Source organism: Durio zibethinus, chromosome 22 (genome assembly GCF_047325235.1).
Source record: "Durio zibethinus cultivar Kanyao isolate XHJ-2024 chromosome 22, ASM4732523v1, whole genome shotgun sequence".
NCBI lineage: Eukaryota > Viridiplantae > Streptophyta > Magnoliopsida > Malvales > Malvaceae > Durio > Durio zibethinus.
Genome location: NC_143183.1, coordinates 22247622 through 22270948, shown reverse-complemented (window position 1 = coordinate 22270948; position 23327 = coordinate 22247622). Strand labels below are relative to the sequence as shown.

At 32.0% G+C, this 23327-nt stretch overlaps 1 protein-coding gene and 1 pseudogene across 2 annotated transcripts; one reads left to right on the top strand and one right to left on the bottom strand.

Annotated features, from left to right (window-relative positions):
* The first annotated feature begins 1141 nt into the window (after window positions 1–1141).
* LOC149512720 (zinc finger BED domain-containing protein RICESLEEPER 2-like) lies at window positions 1142–3327 on the top strand (annotated as a pseudogene).
* Window positions 3328–11228: 7901 nt separating this feature from the next.
* LOC111307533 (transcription factor bHLH148) lies at window positions 11229–12410 on the bottom strand. Of its 2 annotated transcripts, none has more exons than XM_022905549.2 (2): window positions 12226–12410; window positions 11229–12114 (listed from the first exon to the last, which is right to left on the bottom strand). In XM_022905549.2, exon 2 carries the CDS (start codon window positions 12078–12080, stop codon window positions 11415–11417), a length of 666 nt encoding a protein of 221 aa, XP_022761284.2. In that variant the 5' UTR covers window positions 12081–12114; window positions 12226–12410; the 3' UTR covers window positions 11229–11414. The 2 variants fall into 2 exon arrangements, with proteins under 2 accessions (XP_022761284.2, XP_022761285.2); XM_022905550.2 differs by having other exon boundaries at window positions 11229–12110; window positions 12226–12381.
* Window positions 12411–23327: the final 10917 nt, after the last annotated feature.

Below are 23327 nucleotides of genomic sequence, written 5' to 3'. Positions count from 1 at the left end.
ATATTGATATTCTCAATTCTGATTTATTTGTCAAACACTATCATATTATACTTTTATTTTTGTTGCAAACTTATGAAAGCAGTATGTTCTTTGTGAAGTTGCATTTAAATACTGAATTTTGTAAACCAAAAGTCTCTATATTATTAGCAAAAAAGTAATTGAATTTGGGCCACTTCAAGACTTGCACAATACGCTTTATCAGTAGAAAAACTTTTGGATGGTTCATATTATTTAACAAAAAAAAAAGTCATTGGCTCTATTGTTTTTAGTCATAATCATAATTTGAGCTTCCATATAGTTCATCACTAATTTATTGGGGATTGTTTAATGTGAATACTTTTCTTCTTTATGCATATTAGATTTGTTAGAATATAACCTGACACTTATTTCTAATGAGATTAAGTTAATGTTATATAAATACTAAATAGGCATGTATAATTGTAAAAATTAATAAGAAATATTCATTTTAAGAAATTGATTTTAGAAATTGAAATTATTATCGAAGTAGGTAATCTTAAATTTATTAAAATTCCTACAATATTAGTATATTTTCCCAAAGAATAAAATTTTATACTCTTCCAATAATTTGTTCTCGCAACTTGTTTAGCATGTTTCTGGCAATAAAATTTATCGCACATGTTTCTAACAACTTGTTTGCATTATTGTTTGATCCTAAAATTATATTATTGTTTTGATTTGTCTTTTTTATTTTTTGCTATAGGGAACTAAACATGTCATCAACCACACCGGATATCTCTTCTATACCAGTTCAGCCGACAATAAATTCTTTTACTAGTCGAATTGTGTCAGATGATGGTAATGATTCAATGAATGAAGCTTTAGATGCCACTAATGGTAACACAGATAAAACACCAGTCATTGATGCCAATGATAAAGAATGTGATAATGCTGACCTTGAAGAGTGTGAAGAAAGTAATGAGAAAAAAAGGCAAAAGACATCTGCTGTTTGGTTAGAATTCAAAGAAGTCACTCTTTCTGATGGTTCCAAAAAAGGAGAGTGTGTCCATTGCAAGAAGAAGCTAGCAGTAAATACAAATAAAAGTACAACTCAATTTAAGAAACATTTGACAACTTGTGTTAAGAGAAAAATTTTTCAGAATCAACAACAAATGATCAACTTTCAGCCAGTAAACACATGTGGTGATGTACAGATACTACCTGCTCTCACAGATGGTAAGTTTGATATGGTAAAGATGAGAGAAGCAGCTGCACATTGGATACTTATGCACGAGCATCCTTTTTCGATTATAGAAGAGGAAGGTTTTAACATGATGCAAAAACGTGGGATGCCTGAATGGGAAAAGGTATCACACAATACTATTAAAAAAGATTGCATGCAAGTTTATGAAGCAGAAAAGAAGAAATTAAAGGCATTGTTGAAGACTGTCAGTAAGATTAGTTTGACAACAGATTTATGGAAATAAAGTAATCAAAAGATTGAGTACATGGTTCTTACAGCACACTTTATAGATTCTAATTGGAGATTGCAAAAGCGTGTTATTAGCTTTGTTCACATACCTCCTCTTCGTCGCGGTGTTGAGATTGCTGATTGTATTTTTAAGTGTTTAAAGGAATGGGGAATTGAAAACAAAGTGTTTACACTTTCTGTGGACAATGCTTCAAGCAATGATATGGCGATTAGAATTCTTAAAGACCCTTTTTCAAGAAATAGGATGTTACTTTGTGGAGGAAAATTATTTCATGTTCGGTGTTGTGCACATATCTTAAATCTCATGGTTCAAGATGGCCTTTCTGAGATTAAGAATGTGATTGGTGATGTTCATGAAAGTGTCAGTTTTATTAATCAAAATGAGGCAAGACTTAACTCATTTTTTGATATAGTACAGCAGTTACAGTTACCTGATAGGAAACTCATTCTCGATTGTAAAACACATTGGAATTCGACATTCGAGATGTTGTCGATTGCAATCAAATTCAAAGAAGTGTTTTCGAGACTCAAAGAGCGAGAATCTCATTATGAATGTTGTCCAAGTCATGAAGATTGGGAAAATGTGGAGAAAGTTTGTGAGATTTTAGAAGTTTTTAATTCAGCCACTAAAATCATCTCTGGAAGTGATTATCCAACTTCAAACCTGTTTCTAAATGAAGTTTATCGTGTGAAAGTGTTGTTGGATAAAATGATGAATGATGAAAATGAATTTGTTCAAGCAATGGTTCGTAAGATGAAGAGTAAATTTGATAAGTATTGGGGAGAATGTAATTTGTTGATGTCTATAGCAACAATCTTGGATCCAAGGTGCAAAATGAGGGTGATTGAGTTTTGCTTTCCTCGAATGTACCCTGATAGAGAAGCAAAAGAAAATATTGCTAAAGTTCGAGATGCCCTTTATGAGATTTATGATGAATATGCTCGTGAGTATCAATTTGGCAATGAGCATAGTGCTGAAACTCAAGTGCATGATAATGGTATTAGTGGTATGAATATAGAAGCTTCTTCTTCTGGTTGGTTTGAATTTGCAAATTATGTAAAATCAGTTGAAACTGCTCAACCACAACAATCTGATTTAGATGTCTACCTAGCTGAGGGCTGTTTTATCTGTGAAGGAGATTCCACTAAGTTTCATGCTTTGGAATGGTAGAAAGTGAGCACTTTGAAGTATCGTATTTTATCTAAGATGGCTCGGGATATACTTGCTATTCCTATCACTACAGTGGCTTCAGAAGCTACCTTTAGTGCAGGAGGTAGAGTTATTGATACTTATCGTGCTTCTTTATCTCCTGACACAGTGCAAGCATTACTTTGTAGAGGAGATTGGTGTCGGAATCTTCATGGAGTGAAGAAGAAGAACAAAGTGAGTTTTTTTTTTTATTATTTTGTTATTAGGTGACTATCATTGCTTTAATCTAATTTTTAACTATTATTTTTTTTTACTTTATCTATGTAGAAAGAGAAGAAATCAATTGAGATTGCACTCAAAATCCCCTAAAGTGAGGATATCTAATGTCTTCTATACAGGTATGAAATATTATTATTAAATACTTTTAATTTGTCACAACATTACTAAAGAAAAATAGGTAGTAGCTAGTCTAGATTGAGCTTTTTGCATTATAATTTACGAACCATAGGTTAACTAATGATAGAAACTCATGTTAAGGTAATTGACAAGATACTGTTTATATTTTTTTGCTCTGATTATAAGACAACTGACAAGATAAAATCCATGTTGATGCTAATGTTAAAAATTTAAAGTTATTGATCATTGTAATAATATTACAATCTTTTTCTTGCATGGGTACTTTTATCGTTATTCTTATTGTTAATTATAATTTCTTTGTTTTGTAATTATTCTTTTGTATAGGTTTATTGAAAAGCAATATGAGCTCAATGTTCATTTGAAGACATAATATTGTGAAGGCAGCATATGTATTGTTGATGGTTTGTTGTAACTTATTTGTGAACTTATTTGCTTGGATATTTAATATCTTTCAATTAGGATTTTAATTTCTAAGTTTCATTATGTCTTATATTTGTGTGTTGTATTTGAATCATTTAATGAGACTTTTATTTGCTTAAATTTGGTTGTTGTGTAAGTTATTATTATTATTATTGTTGTTGTTATTGTTGTTGTTATCTTGAAAATATAATATTTATTAGGTTTGATAAAAATTAGTTGTAAAAGATCTCGAGCTCGAGCTCGAGCTCGAATAATCGAGTTTTTTTTTCAAGTATAAAAATCGAGCTTTTTTTTATATATTAATCGAGTTTAATCGAGCGAGCTCGAATAGCTCGAATTCGATCACGAATCGAGTTCGAGCTTGAAAAATAAAACTCGATCGAGCTCGAGCCGAGTATCGAGCCCTGAATTGTGAGTCGAGCTCGAGCTCGAGCTTCTCATTATTCGGCTCGACTCGGCTCGTTTACAGCCCTAATCGAAGGTGGGGCAACTGGGTTTGGCAAAAAGGGTTACCCAATTTGGTAATTTGCCTAAGGACTCCCCCTCCCTTCCACCTCCCAACCTTAATTGGTCCCCATTGCATTTCTTTTGGCTAATAATCTTAATTAATTTCTTCGTTTTCATATTTTATAAGCTAAAATAATTAAAGGTTTTTTGAATTTTGTTTTAAAATTTTTTTTAATTTTATCAAATTTTAAATAAAATTTTATACTTTCATATTGTATCCAAATAAAATTTTAATTTATACTTAAATAAGTTTTTAATTTTGATTTATATGCAAATAAATCTTTAAAATTTTAATTTGTACCTAAATTATTATTTTTTATTTTACAAAAGGATATCCATTTTTTTAAAAATTTTAATCATGTTATTAAGCCATGTCAAAACTTAAGTTGACTGTAACAAAATTAACTTAGACATTTGAAAAAAGAGTTTATTTAATATAAATTAAAGTTAAAAGGATTGAAATTTATCTAAAAAATAAAAAATTTTAGTATTTTATATTATGTTATTTTATAATTAAAGTTATTAAAAATTGAATCCTGATTGATAATATTTTTATAATTGAAAATTTAGGCACTACTAACAGACCAAAGAAACATTGGCTTTTCATCTTTAAAGGCATATGCACATGTTTATGCCTCATCAGATGCTATATTAGGAACCCAAATGAAATTTCATGTCAGAGTTCAGAAAACGTATGCATGCATGCATGATACGAGGTCTTATGGCAAACTTTTTCACTTTTTTTTTTTTTTGTTGATAAAACATGTATGATTACGTAGTTAATTTACTATGCAGTAAATTTTTTTCCTTGCTTTTCATTTCTTCTTTGTAATGTGAAGGGGAACATTCTATGCAGTAATTATCTCTGCAGGGAGAAGGGTAACGGATGTAAGTAGGTGATAAAACTTCTTCGTCCATCAAAGGAAAATACAAAAAGAAAAAGAAACTATTTTTACTTTTTACCTCCGCTTCATTGTCGCCGAACAGTCAATCAATTTCGCACGATCAAATCGCTTACGAGCCTTTGATACCCAGCCGTTGCTGTCGAACCCAACCTTCTTTGTGTCCCCTTCCTCGCACGAGTCATCTGGCTTGCATATTATATAATCCGAATTAATTGATTATGTTGATTAAACAAAATTGGAATTGAACTTTAAGGAGATTGTCTAACTAATCAGGCTAAGTTTGACATAATGAAGCTAAATTTACTGCATGCCATGAAACTCACCTACGTACCCTCTCAATTAAGGAAATGAATGAAGTAGGGCAAATATTTTGTGCTCATGTACATGAAGAATCATATAATTCATTTAATTTTGGTCAATTATTTACCTACCCTGAGCTATAACATGTCAACTTGTCCACTACTACCTGAATCCCATATTAAATAGTGTTCTTCATAATGAAAAAAAAAAGGGGTCAAATCAAAAGAATGATGGGATCCCTACAAAACCAATGTGGGAGAGATATTGATACCCTACCTGAAACCCTGAATGTTACATCAAACAGTGATTTTGCTTAATTTAATTTGTTGGCATAAGGAAGAAGACGAGAACCAAAAGAAGTCACTTGGCTTTGGGGGGATTAATTAGGAAAAAAGAACCCTCAAAATCACAATCACTGGTAGTGGTGAGTGGTGACCAAATGTAGTTACCATCCACACAATTCCTTTGCTTTTTAGCTTTTTTTTTTTTTTTCTTTCTTTTTACTTTTGTTTTCTTGGAGTTTTATGGACAAGGCATGACCCCTCCATGTGGGTTTAGTATACTTTAGGTAGCTCATGCAATTTTTTTAATGCATGTGCTTTTCTTTTCTTTGGATTAAATACAAAAATATTGTTATAATATATTTTTATTAATTTGATACTTCAAAAATAAAATTTTTAATTTAATATCTATATTTTTATTTTATTAGGTACTTTGATATTTTAAATTGACACCGTTTATTAAATTGTGTACGTGAATTATGATACGTGACACAAATGTTTTATTATTACAACATAATTAAATTTTCACTTAAGCATTTAAATAAAAAATTCAAAAAATTTTAAAAAACATATTTTTTAATTCAAATTTTAAAAAAAATAAAAAAGAAAGGAAAAAAGTCAGAAATAGAGAGAAAGAGTAAAGGAAAAAGGAGAGCAGAGATAATAGAGAGCGGGGGCAAGAAAAACGGAGGGGTGGCACCGCTGACTCGTTTGAGCCAGATCGACGCCAACTCGCCAGGTTAGAGGCAAATCAATTTTATATCGACTGACGATGTTGTCCCTTCCCCCTTCTCCCTCTTTCTCTTCCCGTTCCCTCTTTCCCTCTCCCTCTCTCCCTAATCTTTTCTTTTTCTTTTTTTATTTTTGAAGCTTTTTCTTTTTTATTTTAAAAAAAAAACATATTTCATTTTTTAAATTATTTTTAATTTTTTTGCTGACGTGACAATAATTAATATGATACTATGTGAATATTTATGATATATGACATAATTTTATTATGTATTTATGTCACATCATTTATTTAATAAGTATTAAAGTGTTTGAAAAAATAAAAATTAAAATATCAAAGTAAAAATTTTATTTATTTAGATACTAAATTAATAAAAAAATATATAATACATGGGTCATTTTATGTATTAACCTTTTTCTTTTTTGGGTTTTAATCCAATCGCATCGTGCATGCCATACCCATGTATAAACAAAGGCAGAAATGGCAGAAAAAGTTGTGCTGCAATATCTATGGTGTTAGGTTAAGCCTAGACATGTCACATGTAACTAGTGATTTTTTTCTCATGTTTCTTAGAATCTTTATATTTCTTTTCCACAGTTGAACAATCTTTATATTTCTTTTCCACAGTTGAACAATCTTTTTTCTCATTGAAGTGAACAGAAAATAGAGTAATTAGAGAGGAAACAAACAAACAAACAAAGAATCCTAGCTAGCTATGTATACCAAACTATAAAAGCTTGTATATAAATATGTATACCAAACTCTTTTTAAGTCTTGCCTCATTCATTTGACATTTTAGATCTCCCTGCTCTCATGATGAGTTTGCTTCATTGAAATATCCCTTTTCAACTTATGGGCTTTATTAATAATATCAATTTGATGTTTTTGTTATTTAGTAGTAATTTAATTTTCTTTTTAATGTTTATCGATTCAATAATGTTTGTAATTAAATTATATTGAGAGGTAATATATAATTATAGAACCGCTAAGAAAAATCAAATGTATGTTTTCGTTTATATAGCTTTTAACACTGTAACCACATGCATGCTTTCTCTTTATTTTTGCACAAAACTTGTCAAGCTTGATGGTGAATGCTTGAGCTCGGATTCTTTCAACCGATTATTTTATGTGCAATCCTAAACTACATAGTAAGAGGTAATTTATTCTCATTTTATAAATTTTATCGCATTTATTTCAAAATTCGAACTCAAATTTTCAAGATAAAATCTTAAATTTTAACCGTTGGATTAATAAAAATTAAAAAAAAATCATTATACAAAATCGAAACTAATTAATAAAGAATATGAAAAGAAACAATGGGCACTTGTCTGTCAACTTTGAAGTATTTGAAGTTAATTCAAAAAGATCTAGATGGTTTAGTTAGGTCTAGGGTTTGTGTTGATTAAGTGGTAAGAACCCAATTTGTTTAAATTTGAAGAGACAAAGATATCTCCCACCTCATTACATTGTCTATCCCAACCCTATCTCTTCATGTTAAAGAAAAGGCAAAATCCCACTTTGATTAATGATGTTGTTGATAGCTAACAGAACAACAGCTGCTCTTAAACATTGTTCTTAAAGTTGTCTTCATTTTTATTCTCTTATATTAAAAGAAATGCGATAATAAAGCAAAAACACTACATGCGGGTTTACTGATGTTAAGTGGCAGCAACCGTTATGAAACTAACCACCTTTGCTTGCCACATGCTTAGCACTAATGTTTCAATCATATCATATGAAGCTGACATCTTCGCGTTTTCAAAAGAAAAAATTATATGAAACAATTAATTCACGTTAGCATATATCTATTTTATTTAATTCAAATCATATAATTATATTTATGGAAAAATTAATTATTTATTATCAAAATCATTAATAAATGTGTTGAAATAAATAATTCTATTCATTATTTCATTATCACATGTAATATGTAATAAATAATTATTTTTTTATAAATGCAATTAAATGATATAATTTGAATGAAAGAGACATATATATTGACATATAGAAATCGCTTCATACAATCCTTTTTCAATTTTCAACCATTAATTTCATGATTTCATAAAATTTGAGCCAACTAGTGATTAATGAAAACTTTATCAAAAACCTGTCATAGTATTATGTTAATTCTTTACTTAATTGGTGATTAGTCAAGGGAGCCATGTTCTTAATCCTTATTATGTTTTATCTTTAGAGTACTAGATTGATTAGATCAATTAGTGGTGATTTAAAAAAAAATTAATATCATGTATAATTTAATGAAATGGATTGAAAATGAGTGGTGTGGTCTGGTGGATGATGGTAGCTTTCTATCTTTTCAATCAAGGAAGATTGATGAAGAAAATTATTGGAATTTGATTAACTTTCACACTTAGCTCTAAACCACTTGTTAAGTGGGTGTGCTTTGGGTATCTATCAAATCCGAGTCATATCATATATTTTTATTATTTATCGTACAATTTGAAAGGCACCCAAGATTTTTTTTTTTAAGAAAAGAAAAACCAAGCAAAATACTTATATTATGAATATAGAAACCATATTAATATTTCCTAGAGATCTAAACTTTAATTAGAACCTTAATTATTTGGTAAATGATTTAATTTGTACAAACATAAAATTTGGCACATGATTGTTTCAAAAAGCACTAAAATTTTTTTGGCAGAGTCCTATGGTTATGATTTTCCATAGGAATTATGATAACGATTAAACTTCACATAATTGTCAGCATGCTCAATAATTCAGTTTTGCAAAACCCATCAATCAACTTTTTTTTTTCTTTTTTAAAACATTATAATATTACAATTCAAACTTAATACTAAATTTAAATTATATTTTTAAATAGAATTATAATTAATTATTAAATAAAAAATATTAGAATATTTTGAATGAATTATGCTTTAACGAGTCAAGATTCTTACGACCCTAAATAAATAAATATATATATATTAAAAAAATTAAAAAATCTTTTTCGCTGTCATTGTTAGGAATGGAGGCCACCTCCAATTGGTTACAGATTCCAAAATAAAGTTGCTGTCATGCATACAGTGAAAGACAAAATTATATTTCACCTGTGCAAAATTCCTTTTTGCTTCATTTATCGGGAAGAATTTTTATTTATATATGGGATGATTGAAACATGTGTGTGAGAATACGGTGACACGAGTTTCCCAAAAAAAAAGCTTTAGAGTCCAGAAATCCCATGTAAAAACTTCTATTTTGACATCCAAAATTAGCATCACTAGTGGAAGATTTCGACAGCTGAAAAGTATTTTTTTTAATTTATTAATTTCTCAAAAAAAAATCAAATATATTAATAATAAAAATTTTTTAATTTCCTAAATAAAATTAAAATAATAATATATTTAGTATGTATTTAAAAAATAAAATATATATCACTATTTTAATCTCATTTATAAAATTAAAATATTTTATTATCTATGTATCGAATAATCATAAAAATAAACTTTTTCTCTCATTCTCTCACATTTTTATTTGAAAAATGAGGAATTTAAACATATTGAAAGTTAAGGATTATGAAATGATTAAATAATTTATTAATTTTAAAATTGAATTTGATGTTAAAATTAACTTTTTTTAGTTAAGAAAATGACATTCGTATTTTATATTTTAATAGAGAAATCAAATAAACGAATGTCTTGCGAAAATTGAATAATATATATATTTGTAAATTTAATTAGGGTTAATCAATTAAATTTCCTTTTACCACTTTAAACACAAACTATAATGACCAAATTTTAAACTATAATCACCAAAATTTACAAGACGGAAAGAAATGTAAATTAAAAAAGAGTGGTCCTATTGGAATTCATTGGGTTTGAATCATCAAAGTGTCCCTACTCTCAGTCATCTTTATAAATCTCCCAAAACCCCATCGCTATTCTATTGATAGTGATGAAACCCAATGCACCCGTGTGCTTCTGGGATTGATTCCGGGAACAGGTGGCAGCCCATGAGTGTTACTGTGAGAGTGACCCGCCCTAACCCAGCAGGCTCAGGGACCGGACCTTTGTATCTGGGCATTCCCATTGAATTCAACTGAAGGGCAGTTGGTCAAAATACTGGTCACACCAGACGCCTCCCTTACAGTTACAGGTGAAGGTTGAATTCACCTCTGTAAACGTGGTGGCAGGCACATGTATAAAGAGACACTTCTTTTACATAATTGTGTAGAAGAAAAAAGGGTGTTGAATTTTTTTTATTTTTCTTTTTGAAGTTCACCGAAATCCATCAACAAACAGGTCCGTGTCATATATAAACATTAAAAATTGACGTGAAAAATACCAAACCTCAATGTCATCCCGAGATTCAGCGGTGAAAGATAAAGTGTGACCGATACGTTAATATTTATAAATTTTTTGAAACTGATTAAGATAAAATTTAAATTCGCTTTAATTATTATCAAATCAAACATTAATAGTTTAATTTATAAAATAAATTAAATTTGAATATTTGAATATTTTATTTAAATAATTCATGAATTTAATTAAAATTTTAAATTTAATATACTTTTTATAATTAAAAATTTATTATTTTATATTTATATATCAATTTAAATTTGAACTTAAGTTTACATATATAATTAACTTAAAATCAAACATAAAATTTAAATTTATTTTTTGTTAAATAAATTTAAATAATTTAATTTTTATCTTAAATCTTTTAATTTTAAAATTTAAACCCGAGGTCGAACTGAGTTTCTAACAATAAATTTCAAGTGAAGCCGGAATTTGTCAGTGCATCGACTCGGCTGAACCCCTAGCGGAAAGGCAGGTATTAGCGAATAGCTTTAGCCCCGTCTGGCATCAAGTGCATTTGTCACCTGCCCTACTTTGGACCCATCTTCTCCTCCTTATCAAAATCAAACCCTCCAAAATAAAATAAACAAAATGAACCTTGCATTTCTTGATTTTAATTTTTAAGTCTGAAATTCAAAATCAAGCATTTACAATTTTTTTATTGCAATATATTTCCAGAGGAATAGTTGTGTACATAATAAGGGAAAATACCCACTTTTTTTTCTTGTTTTTCTGATTCAAAAGCTATGGAATGAAATGAAAATGTGAGATAAAAATTTACTTGAGAAGAAAAAGGAAGAAGACATGTATTTAACAGGAGAGATGAAGATTACTTAGAGAGGAGAGAAAAAGGCAAAAGAGATAATAAGAATTAAAAATAAACGAAAAGGAAAAAATAGGAGAGGATGACACTTGGCAATCAAGCAAATTAGAAAGTGTCACTGGATAGTCGGCGGCGGCGGCGGCGGCGGGGACTGAGGTGGAGGAGCTGAGCTAGTGCTGGCGGCTCCGGAACCAGATAGCAGCTCTGCGAGAGCGCTCATGGCTCGAACCTGCATCTCAAGCGCCGCTATGTAATCAGTTGCTTCTTCAAGAATAATCGGTAACGGTTGCTTTCGGCACCCGGGAACCAATCTGCCAAGAACCTTAACTTTTCTTTGAACGGTCGGTATACCTTTTGCTTTCAATTTCAAAACGCTAACTCTCGGTTTCTTCGACCGGCTAGTCCCGGTGATGGCAGCCACGGCAGCGGCGGATCCTCTCTGTCTCTTCTGCTTTCTAAATTTCAGCTTAAGCCGGCTCGTCAAAATGGCCCGGCTCCACCTGGTTCTCCCTTTAGCGGCAACGGCCAAGGCTCTATCAGCTGCTTCACGGACAGCTCGGCCACCACGTGGAGCCGAAGGAGAAGGACTGTTGAGACTGACCTGGTTCAAAGCTTGAAGAAGCTTTGAGGAATAAATTTGCTGCTGCGCCTCTGTTTTCCATCTCGCGTGGTTCTGGTTTTGGCTCTGTCGATTCTCTTTGATCATTGATTTCTTCTTCTTTCTCCTTTTGCTACGATCCAAATTCGTGTTCGTCACTGGATTCGTTATCACGGATGCCATCTCACCGGATCAAATCCGTTAATATTCTCTCTACCTTTTCACCGTATGATTCGGTGAATTATAACAGAAAACTGTTAGATTCAGAACTTTAGATAAAAGAAAAGGACTCAAAACAAAATTCTGCGAAAAGAAAAGAATTTATTACCGATTTAATGAACTCGCAGAAGAATTGAATGGAAAGATCGAAAGAATAAGAGGAAAAGAACGGTGACAGGGGATGAACAGAACGTAATTGGTGAGACGTCGATTATTCGTTGTTTCACAGAGACAGAGAGAGAGAGAGGGGAGGGGGGGGGGGGGGGGGGCTATAAAGGAATGGAATGAAAAGAGAGCACGCGTCAATTTGCTTGAGGCTCTTATTTATTACTTTTGGGTGTTGGACTTTGATATTGTAGAGGTGGGTGCGATCTTTGGTGTGGTGAAATGGTGACGGCTCTTTCGTAAATAAAGGGAAAGAGGAAATGATGACGACTCGGTCCGATTGACTCGAGGTTTTGTTCGACCCATTTTGTATGATGAAATCACCCTCCATGGTAGCATCCATTTTCTCAAATTGCATTGTACTATTATCTAATGCTTTTTTATTCTTGTAACCTCTCTAATTAAAGTAGAGGACTGCAATAAAATTATAGTACTAAACTAAATGAGGCTTGACATACCTGTGCAGGCATGTACAACTTTTATATACAATTTTTTTTTTTATAAAATTACAATCATAATTAATTAATTTTTATCATATATTAAAAAATTATAAATAAGTAAATGTATAATTAAACAAAATCCATGCTTGATAAAATTTAAATCCAAGACCTAAAATAAAATTGAATTGATGTCATTAAAACAAAACCTCAATGGCACTTTATTTATACTATTAATAGTATTTCTCAATTCAATATTTCATATGACATCAATTCAATTAAAAAATTATTCAACAAAAAAATTTAAAATTTTAATTTAAATATTTAAAGAACTGACAGAGTGTAAAAGTACAAACTACTATCTCTCTATACGATAATTTGCTTACAAATTTGCATATATGTAAACTTAAATGGTAAATTGAGCCAGTGTTGCATGAAAGTTACTTGAGATTTGATAAAAATAATGTAATTCTATAAAAGCCATCAACTATAACTGCCATAAACAGCCGCTTGCGTATTATACATGCATGAATTTTCCTCAAGCCAAACTTTCGACAATCAAACAACTAACAAATTCCAAAGTACTTTTACCAATTCATTTCTCTAAAATACAAACGAAACAAGAGCAATACAGTTAGGAAAAAGTTTTTTCTTTTTGGGTTTCAAATAAACTCATCTTGGGCCAAAAAAGAGAACTTAAAAACCTGACCTTTTTCCAAATTTACCTCAAAGCGAAGCAATTCGACGCACTTTCAGTGCCCCGTGATGCTAAAATATTAAAAGTAAAAAGAAAAAAAGGAGGCTGGTGACGTGTCAAGGTGTGATTAGATAGATTGGTGGTGCTGGCTTCCACTAATTGACTGGGAGACCCAGTTCCATAAAAAAAAAAAAAGTTTTGTTTTCATTCGTGCAATGATTATTGGAGGTGATGATCCAGTCCCAAAGGGAAAATGCATGTGCAATGTGGGTTGTTTCTTTGGCACTTCTATATCTTTGGTTTTGTTTTGTATTTGTTAGGAGAAGAGGTTTTGGAATTTTCCCACCTTTATGACGTATGGACGGACAGTTAGGTTCCACATTTTCTGCCAAAGGCTCCCCATTTTTTCTCTAATGCCAAATATATTTATTAAAAAAATCCTAATCCTGTCATTCTTCACAACAAAGCTTCCACTAATTAAATCGAAAGGAAACTTTTGTGTTTCATCACACTTTTTTCTCATTTACTGCCTCAATGTCACTCCCTAATCCCCATTACACAAATTTCCAGCGGGGAAAAACGGCCAACCAAGTTTATCCTAATCAGAGTAATAATTTCAAGTTAATCATCAATGAAATATCTACTTTGAATGGTGAAATTGATTTGATGCAGATTGTTAATGAAAACCCACTTTATCACTTAAAAGGTTTTCTTTTCTACCTGACCTTCGGATAATCAAAAGAAAGATGCAAATCCTAATTCTCACCAAAAAATCATTGAACCATGTGTATGCCTGTGCATTCTGGGAATATTATAATGAGGAAATCTTAAAATAGATTTAATCCAATAATAACTAGGTGACATTATGATGTGCCACAGAGATTGCCTGCCTTGTGTGAGACATGATAAAGCAATAAGCATAAAAACGGCACCAGAAAAAGTGAGGTACTAACCGCAGGTGGAATGATGAAGAGAAATTCAAGATTATTTAAACTAGCTTTGGATTCAACTATGCAATGGGATTGAACCCTAATTATTGCTCAGATTAGTGGTGATGAAAATTCAAAAGGTATCCAACTTTAACACACAATTTGAAAGAGTAAAGTTCAGTCCAAGAATGCGTACGAGTTAAAAGGGGGAGAATCCAGAAAATATCTGCCGAGCTGAGAAAGAAGACCAGTTCAGATGAAACCTGCATGAGTATGGAAACTATTTTAGCTCGTGAAATCTGATCGCAACCCGATCTGAATCTGAATTTCACATGAATCAAGGCTCAAACCAGAATCAGTTTATCCTACGGCAGAAAAATAAGCAAAAAATAAACAAAGAGAGACAAAAATGTCACTTGAGTGAACTTAATCAGCATAACAATTAACAAACAGCACATACTAACTTTTTTAAAATTTTGAGCAGATTTCCTCGGTAACATGTATATAGCAAAAGTCAACTTAAAGAAAGAAAGAAAGAAACAAAGAGAGTAAATATGGCCCCATTACTAACTCCAAAAATAATGGAATGAAAACAGCAGTTTCGGTAATGTGCTTTACAGGTACAAATTTGCTGGCAAGATGACATCGTAGATACACAAGGTTTCAAGAAGGATAGAATGATTACGCAGTCTTAGCAAGCTCTCCATTTATCCATCATGAAATGATCCACAAATAATATTTTAATTATTGCAAATTATGGCAAATTTTTGTTTCTTCTCTAAGCCATATTCGTAAGGTGATGGGTAAAAGGTCAACGCAAGGGTGTTGCATCAACTTCATGACTATGAAATTATCTAAGATTTAGCACAACCCTCAATATGTAAATACCTACAGGATATAAGTTAACTGTAAGTCCAAAGTGACTGCAAGATAATCAATAAATGTGTACAGGAATTTGTTAGCCTATGTTTTGCTACCTAATTTCTCTAATGATTCCAATAAAGATCCTCCATAACATCCACCATTCAGCTAATCAGCTCCAACAGTTTAAACTATGTTGTCAAAGACAAAAAATAAGAACATTCTCACCAAAAAGAAGAAGGAAAGATAATAAAAACATGGTCAAAACATTTCAGTCTGAACAAGAGGACAGAAGACGGTACTCTTAAGAGGACTTGTTTAATTATCAGCCTATCTGAGTTAATTAGTTACATAGAGGGTATGTTAAAAAGGTATAAAATTCAACTAGTGAGAATTTTGACTCAATCCATCTTGTAGTGAGTCAATGTTAGATTCATTAAATGTTGAAATGTTCTTGCTTGATGATTAATCCAAATTTTAGCATAAAGACACTTACTGATGGTAAGCAAACATTCAATGATTATGTCACAATCCCACATTGATAACTCAAAATTCCTTTTTATTATACTAAACGTTGCTTTAAAGCACAGTCAATTCTATTTATAAAGGAAAAAGGTTTAAACTATTTAACAAGTTATAGATAGATCTTTGTGGATTACATCGAATCTCAGCTCTTTATGTACAGCCAGGCACAAAAGTTTAGTGGTCTCATTCATTTTTAAGTCGGTATTAATCATGCTCTCATTCATAAACAAACAAAATTTGGTGGATTACACCAAACCATTAACTTTAATCCAGCTAGCTCTGCCTCCGGTGCCACACATCACTGGGAACAAATATCTCCTACTTGGCATGTTCAAGTGCAGTTCTTATCAGTTTTATTGTATATCTGCTTCTTACTAGTGACTGTCAGGCTTCTTTTTTGACCTACTAATGATTTATGTAACTGTCATATAAGACTCTTGCTTGTCCCCTCATGAAACCACTTTCAAAGAAAGAGCCTATAAGATTGCATTTGGTGTCACCATCTCAAAATCTTCCCATCCCTTCTGACAATTCCTGACTACCTCCTCTAAAGGAGCCTATCATTCCTTATCCACTGTCCTTTTATCGTATTATAGAGCTATTTTGTTTACTTCTAGGGTAAAATAGTTGATAACATAAATAAAAATGTTGTCCATGCTTGTGATTGTGCATTATAAGAGTCACCATGAAGTTGTCTAAAGTTCCTCCCCCACCACAATCTTAATCTTAACTAACTCAGGCAGTCATGCTTTCTTTTGGTTCCAATATGTTAGAATAATTTTGTGAAAGTTACTTTGACTTATTCTACCTAAGTCAAACAAAAAAAGATATGAAACAGTAATAGCTTTGAACATTTGACCCATTATTGGATAATACATAATACAGCCACACACAAGTTACATCGAGAGGTCAAACATCTAGATAATCCAGTTGCACGAAAATAAATCTAGGAATGCCAAAGATTTGAATACAATGTGCAATAAGATAATCTTTTAAGGACCTACAACGTGGCATAAGCCAACTGTATGGTTTTAAATGCATTCAATATTTTATGTATAAACTATATTGCTTACAAATTCTTTACAAGACAGTTTTCATTCAGAAGAATATACTTGCTTTAGTTGTTACCATAAAATAAAAAAATTTAATTATTGACCAAAAGAGTGTCATCAAATCATCAGTAAAGGACAAATAAAGGTGGGTTGACATACATGTCTTCGCAACCGGACTCTGCCGTAGTTGCTAATCTAAGTCTTCAGTTACTGTTAATTGAAGCTTTCACACGTTACCAACTAAGCTTAGTAAGTAGAATGCAAAAAGTTGAAATAGGCATCCCTAATGTGCATAATCACTAGTGCATGGTACATGAATTTTCAGAACCAGGGTTCTTGAGTAAAATTGTTACTAGCAATAACTAAGCAGCTTAGAGAGCTTAGAACCAATCAAACATCTAAATACAAAAATCATTCCACAAACTAACCTCCATTAGCTAACCTGTGCAATATCAGTCACATTAATTTGAAACAAGTAAAAGATCAGAGCAAGACTATACACTTTGAAACTGCGTCATTTCATCAAAAACTTAAAACTGTGGGACAAAGACGATCCTAAAAATCCAAATCTTGTTGATATCAAAACAACAAAAAATTACCTTCAAGTTGGCGGCAGTCCAGTGAAAGAGCAAACCAATCTTGAAAAGCAGAACAAATAGAAGGAAAACAGCGAAACTGCAACAACCAAAAGCAAGAAGCAGAGAAATTCGACATAAGCATTTCTAGATACAAGTTAAGGTAGCTTATATATCTCTTGAGGCAAAGTGTAAAACTCATTAATAGTGAACTCGACAATGCATCTAGAACCTTCTTGGATTTGTTCTCCATGTCAACAGAATTCAATGGTTGGAGTCGAGCTTGCTTTAGAAGATTCACTAAAATCTCTACTTCCACTGTACCAGTCTTTGAAAAATCAATTTGTTCATCTCTGTTTGCTGTGCTTATCTTTGAACAAGGACTGATTTCATATGGTGTGAAGATTTCCGAAGAAGTTGAAAATTAGACGTGACAATTGAAAATACAATACAATAACACGAATTGAATATGTAATACAAAGACGATATAATTTAAAATTTTATTAATTATTATATATAAATTTAACAAAATAAAAATATATATTTTATATTTTTATGTCGATACAAATTATAATATATAATTTTATATTTATGAACACACAAAATTTAATATTTTACACTATATAAAAATATGAATCAATGAATTTATAAAAAGTAATAGATACGAAGACATAACAAAGCTCTGAAATAGACGCAAAGAATTCAACAACCGAAGTCACGAATTATAGATTTATTTGACCACATTTTTAAAAAATTATCATCAAATTTTTGCATTAAAATTGAAATAAATAAATAGTAATTGTCATAACGTCTAGATCCGGGGATCTATCGCTAGACATGGACTTTTAGGGAGTCACCACCAATCTTTTTTATCTAGGTGCGATTGGCCACCTAAAGAATCTGTCCTTTTAGGGAACACCTAAGTTTAAGGGTCCCTAAAAGAATAGGTTCAGGTCTACTAACCAGAACAGGGTTCGGGAGTTCAATTACGTGTGAGGAAGGTTATAGCACCCTCACAACGCCCATCAAAAGATGGTACCAGCTTGAATTTGTGTTATCCAAAAGCCTTAAAATTTTACCAAGTAATTAATTATTGGAAACTTTTCTCAATTGACTCTAATACTTTTAGCAGAAAATTGAAAAAATTCGCTCACCTCAAGAGTATGCAAGAAAAACTACTGTTTCACTTACAGAGGCTCCGTCGTCGGATTATTTAAAGAAAAAAACAAAATCAAAATTAAGATAGAAAGGAAGGAAAGAATGATTTTTTTTTAGGAAAAATTGATACTTTCAACTTTTCCCCAAAAATATTTTTTGGAAATTTCGATTTTCAAGGAAAATTGATACTTTCAACATTTCCTCAAAAACCCCTTTTTTGAAAATTTATTTCTAAGGAAAATTGATACTTTCAACTTTTCCCCAAAAATACTTTTTTTTTTGGAAATTTATTTTTCTTTTAAGGAAAATTGATACTTTCAACTTTTCCCTAAAAATATTTTTTGGAAATTTATTCTTAAGGAAAATTGATACTTTCAACTTTTCCCTAAAAATTTTTTTTTTTGAAATTTATTTCTAAGGAAAATTGATACTTTCAATTTTTCCCTAAAAATATATTTTGGAAATTTATTCTTAAGGAAAATTGATACTTTCAACTTTTCCCTAAAAATAATTTTTTTGAAATTTTTTTCTGAGGAAAATTGATACTTTCAACTTTTCCCCAAAAATATTTTTTGGAAATTTATTTCTAAGGAAAATTGATACTTTCAACTTTTCCCTAAAAATATTTTATTTTGGAAATTTATTTTTCTTTTAAGGAAAATTGATACTTTCAACTTTTCCCTAAAAATATATTTTTTTAGAATTTTTTTATTTTTATTTAAAGAAAATAAAATAATAAAAAATAAATAAAAAGAATATTACATAAACCTAATCTAATAAATAAAAAATAAAAAATAAAATAAACAAATAAACAAAGAAATAAAAAAAATTTAAAAAAATTCAAAAAAAAAACCTGAAGCGGCTCGGATCGCGGCTCGGCTCAAGGAAGAGAAAACGGCTCGGGGGAGCGGCTTGGCGGCTTGGCTCGGCTCGGAGTGGGCTGGCACGCGCGGGTCAAAAAGCGGGTCGACGCTCGGGTCGGGTTATGGCAAAACGCGCGGATCCTCTGATTAACTTAAAGCCAAAACGACGTCGTTTTGGGAGGGTATAAAAGGCAATCCCCTTCGTTTTTTCGGCAGAACGCTTCTCCCTCTCTCTCTCTTCTTCTTTTTTTCTCTCCCTTCTCTCTAAAAAATGAAGAACACCGGTGCCGGATTCTGGGAAAGTCGCCGGAATCTGGAAATTTTGCCAGAATTTGGCCGGAAGTCGGCCGGTTTCTGGGAATATTCGTCGGTTTCTGGGATTCCTCGCCGGAAACTGGGCAGGTGGCCGGAAACTTCAAAATTGGCCGGAATTGTCGCCAGAAAATTCAAACTTGGCCGGAAAAATTAACCGGAATCTGGAATTTCCAGAAATTCCCAGAAAAAAAAAATTCGAAAAATTCGAAAAAAATTCCCGATGATTCCTAGAACTCTCCTAAACCTTTTCTTAGCCTTCTACACTCTTCTATTCGCCTTTTCCCCTCAAATCAGTAGCTCAGGCTCACTGTTTTCTGTCTTCAGCATTGTTCCAGAGGGTCCCTTTTATAGGGGTTGATCAGGAGTTTCTGATCAATCCCAATTTCTCCTTGGACGGGAATTCAGTCTTTGAATCCAACTGGACTCTTCTGATTGAATTCCCCTCCAGAGTGGGATTCTTCAACTTTGAATCTTAGCCATCCAGAATTAAAATCAAAATAATAAAAAAAAAAATACTAGATAATCAAAAGATATGATAGTATAAAAATAAAAAAATAATATCAGATAATTCGGAAAAAAAATCAGATAAAATTAACAAATAATAAAAAAAATAACATAAGATAAACCCAAAAATATATTACCAAAAAAAAAAAAAAAAGAAGATAATAATAATAATAAATATATAACTATATACATACAATACATATAAATCTAATCTAAATAAAAATAAATACACAAAGATATACATAATAATAATAATAATGAAATACATAAAATACAAAAAAAGAAAAAGAACAGAAAAAAAAATATACAGGATTGAAATGGGCCTTACCCCTTTGGGCCAGGCCCAATTGATCTGGGCCCGGACCCAATTGGGTGTCTACAGCTGCCCCTCTTTGCACATTTTCTGTGAATCAGAAATTGCGCAAAGACGTAGACACCCAATCAAGACTCAACTCAACATTTTTATTTTTTGATTTTTTTTTTAAAATTTTTGTTTTTTTGTTTTTTTTTATTTTTTTATTTTTTTGTTTTTTTTTATTTTTTTATTTTTTTGTTTTTTTTTTGTTTTTTGTTTTGTTTTTTTTTTTTTTTTGCCGAAGTTCCTCTAAACAGAGGCACCACGACTTTGAAAAGTAAATTGCTCCTCTCAACAGAGGTACCACGACTTTGGAAAAATAAATTGCTCCTCTCAACAGAGGTATCACGACTTTGAAAAAATAAATTGCTCCTCTCAACAGAGGTACCACAACTTTGGAAAAATAAATTGCTCCTCTCAACAGAGGTATCACGACTTTGAAAAAATAAATTGCTCCTCTAAACAGAGGCACCACGACTTTGGAAAGTAAATTGCTCCTCTAAACAGAGGCACCACGACTTTGAAAAAGTAAATTGCTCCTCTCAACAGAGGCACCACGACTTTGAAAAAGTAAATTGCTCCTCTAAACAGAGGCAACGAAACTTTGGAAAGTAAATTGCTCCTAGACGATAATGTCCGAAGGAGTTGAAAGTTGTGTTTGAAGGGATTTCAGGAGATTATGCCCAAAGGTCTTATAAATCAACCCCGATACCAAGAGATATCCTATTTCAAGGATTAGGAACTTACCTGACAAGTTTCTTCTCAAACTTGCAAAGTCTTTTCATATCTGTCTTTTTCATGTGGGATGTTGGAACACCCCTGCTTCTTGAATTTGTACACTATACTTTCCTGAAAGTAGTGTATGCTATGCAAATGCATATGAATTTTAATGCATGCTATGCAAATGTTGGCCAATTAATTCCTGTTCAATGTATGGTACTCAAGTTTCTCAAGCTCTTTTTTTTTTTTCTTGGGTGTCAAGCCCTTTGATTCCTCAAGGATCCAATTGCACTGCTCTTCTAAGATCGAACCAGTGTGACTCTTAATTATTTCTTCCATTCATATTCTTCCTGTAACAAAAAATCTCTTCCCAAATTCAATGTCCTAATCAGGAGCTGAACATCTCGATTCTACCTTTATCACTCTCGATTTATTCAATGTAATGTAAAAATCTTTTTATGTTGTTATTCATTCATCAATCATTATTTTCAACTCAGAAAGGGAGAATGCATTTACACATTCCTTCCATGATGGGGTATTAAGAAGAAAGGGATATGAATGGTAGGGAAACAGTCATCAGAAAAAGGAGCAAAGAATAAAATGTTTCTTTATTAGCAAATGTCGGTAAACTTTGGCCAAGAAAGAATTACAAGGATAGGTATAGGGACAAAGCCCAAAATGAACAATAAGATAATCATGATAACATATCTCAAAGTTTTTTCTAAAAACTCAACCCTCTGATGTATTTAACAACTTGGAACTCTTCTGAATTTGCTAACATCCATATCAGCAGACTTTCAGATTCGATGCTGTATTCTCCTTATCTAAGCCGCCTTTTCAGGTTTTCAACTTAGACAAACCCCCTATGACTCAAACCGCCCTTTTGGGGTTTTCGCCTTGAGTCCTCCTTGTTCACTTTTTTTTTTTTTTTCCATTTTTTCTTTTTTCATTTTTTCATTTTTCATTTTTCCATTTTTTCATTTTTTTCAAGCATAGTATTTCTTCACAGCATCAGAATTTACAGGATGGGGTAAATCCTTTCCATCCATTTCAGTCAGTATCAACGCTCCACCCGAAAAGGCCCGTTTCACCACATACGGCCCTTCCCAATTCGGAGTCCATTTTTCTCTACTATCGTGCTGGATTGGGAGAATTCTTTTCAAAACCAACTCTCCTTCTCGAAAGCAACGAGGTCGAGTTTTCTTATCATGAGCCCTCATCATTCTTCTTTGGTATAGCTGACCATGGCACAGTGCGGTCAATCTCTTTTCTTCTATAAAATTTAACTGCTCATAACGTTCTCGAATCCATTCAGCCTCTTCTAACTCAACTTCTTTTAAGACTCTCAAAGAGGGGATCTCTACTTTCACTGGTAGTACAGCCTCCATCCCATAAACCAACAAAAATGAGGTTGCCCCAGTAGAGGTACGAACTGACGTTCGATATGCATGCAATGCGAATGGCAACTTCTCATGCCAATCTTTGTAAGTCTCGGTCATTTTTTCCAAAATCCTCTTTATGTTCTTATTGGCTGCTTCAACTGCCCCATTCATTTTTGGACGGTATGGTGCCGAGTTATGATGCTTGATCTTATACTGAGCACATATTTCTTGCATCATCTTGCTATTCAGATTCTTGGCATTGTCTGAAATGATTTTCTCCGAAAGTTTATATCTAAAGATGATCTCTTTTTTTATGAACTTGTAAACCACAGAGTGTGTCACATTTGCATATGAAGCTGCTTCTACCCATTTTGTGAAGTAATCTATCATCACAAAAATGAATCTGTGCCTGTTAGAAGCCTTTGGGGTGATTGGACCAATGACATCCATGCCCCACATTGAAAATGGCCATGGTGGTGCCATAACATGTAAAGCAGACGGCAGAGCATGAATCTTATCAGCATATATCTGGCATTTATGGCATTTACGAGCATAGTCAATGCAATCATTCTCCATCGTCAACCAGTAATATCCCGCTCTCATAATCTGTCTTGCCATCATATGTCCACTAGTATGTGCCCCACATATTCCATCATGCACCTCTTCAATGATT

Excerpts from the sequence above, each read along its gene's own strand:
- LOC111307533 (XM_022905549.2), bottom strand. The coding sequence starts at position 12,080 with ATGGCATCCGTGATAACGAATCCAGTGACGAACACGAATTTGGATCGT.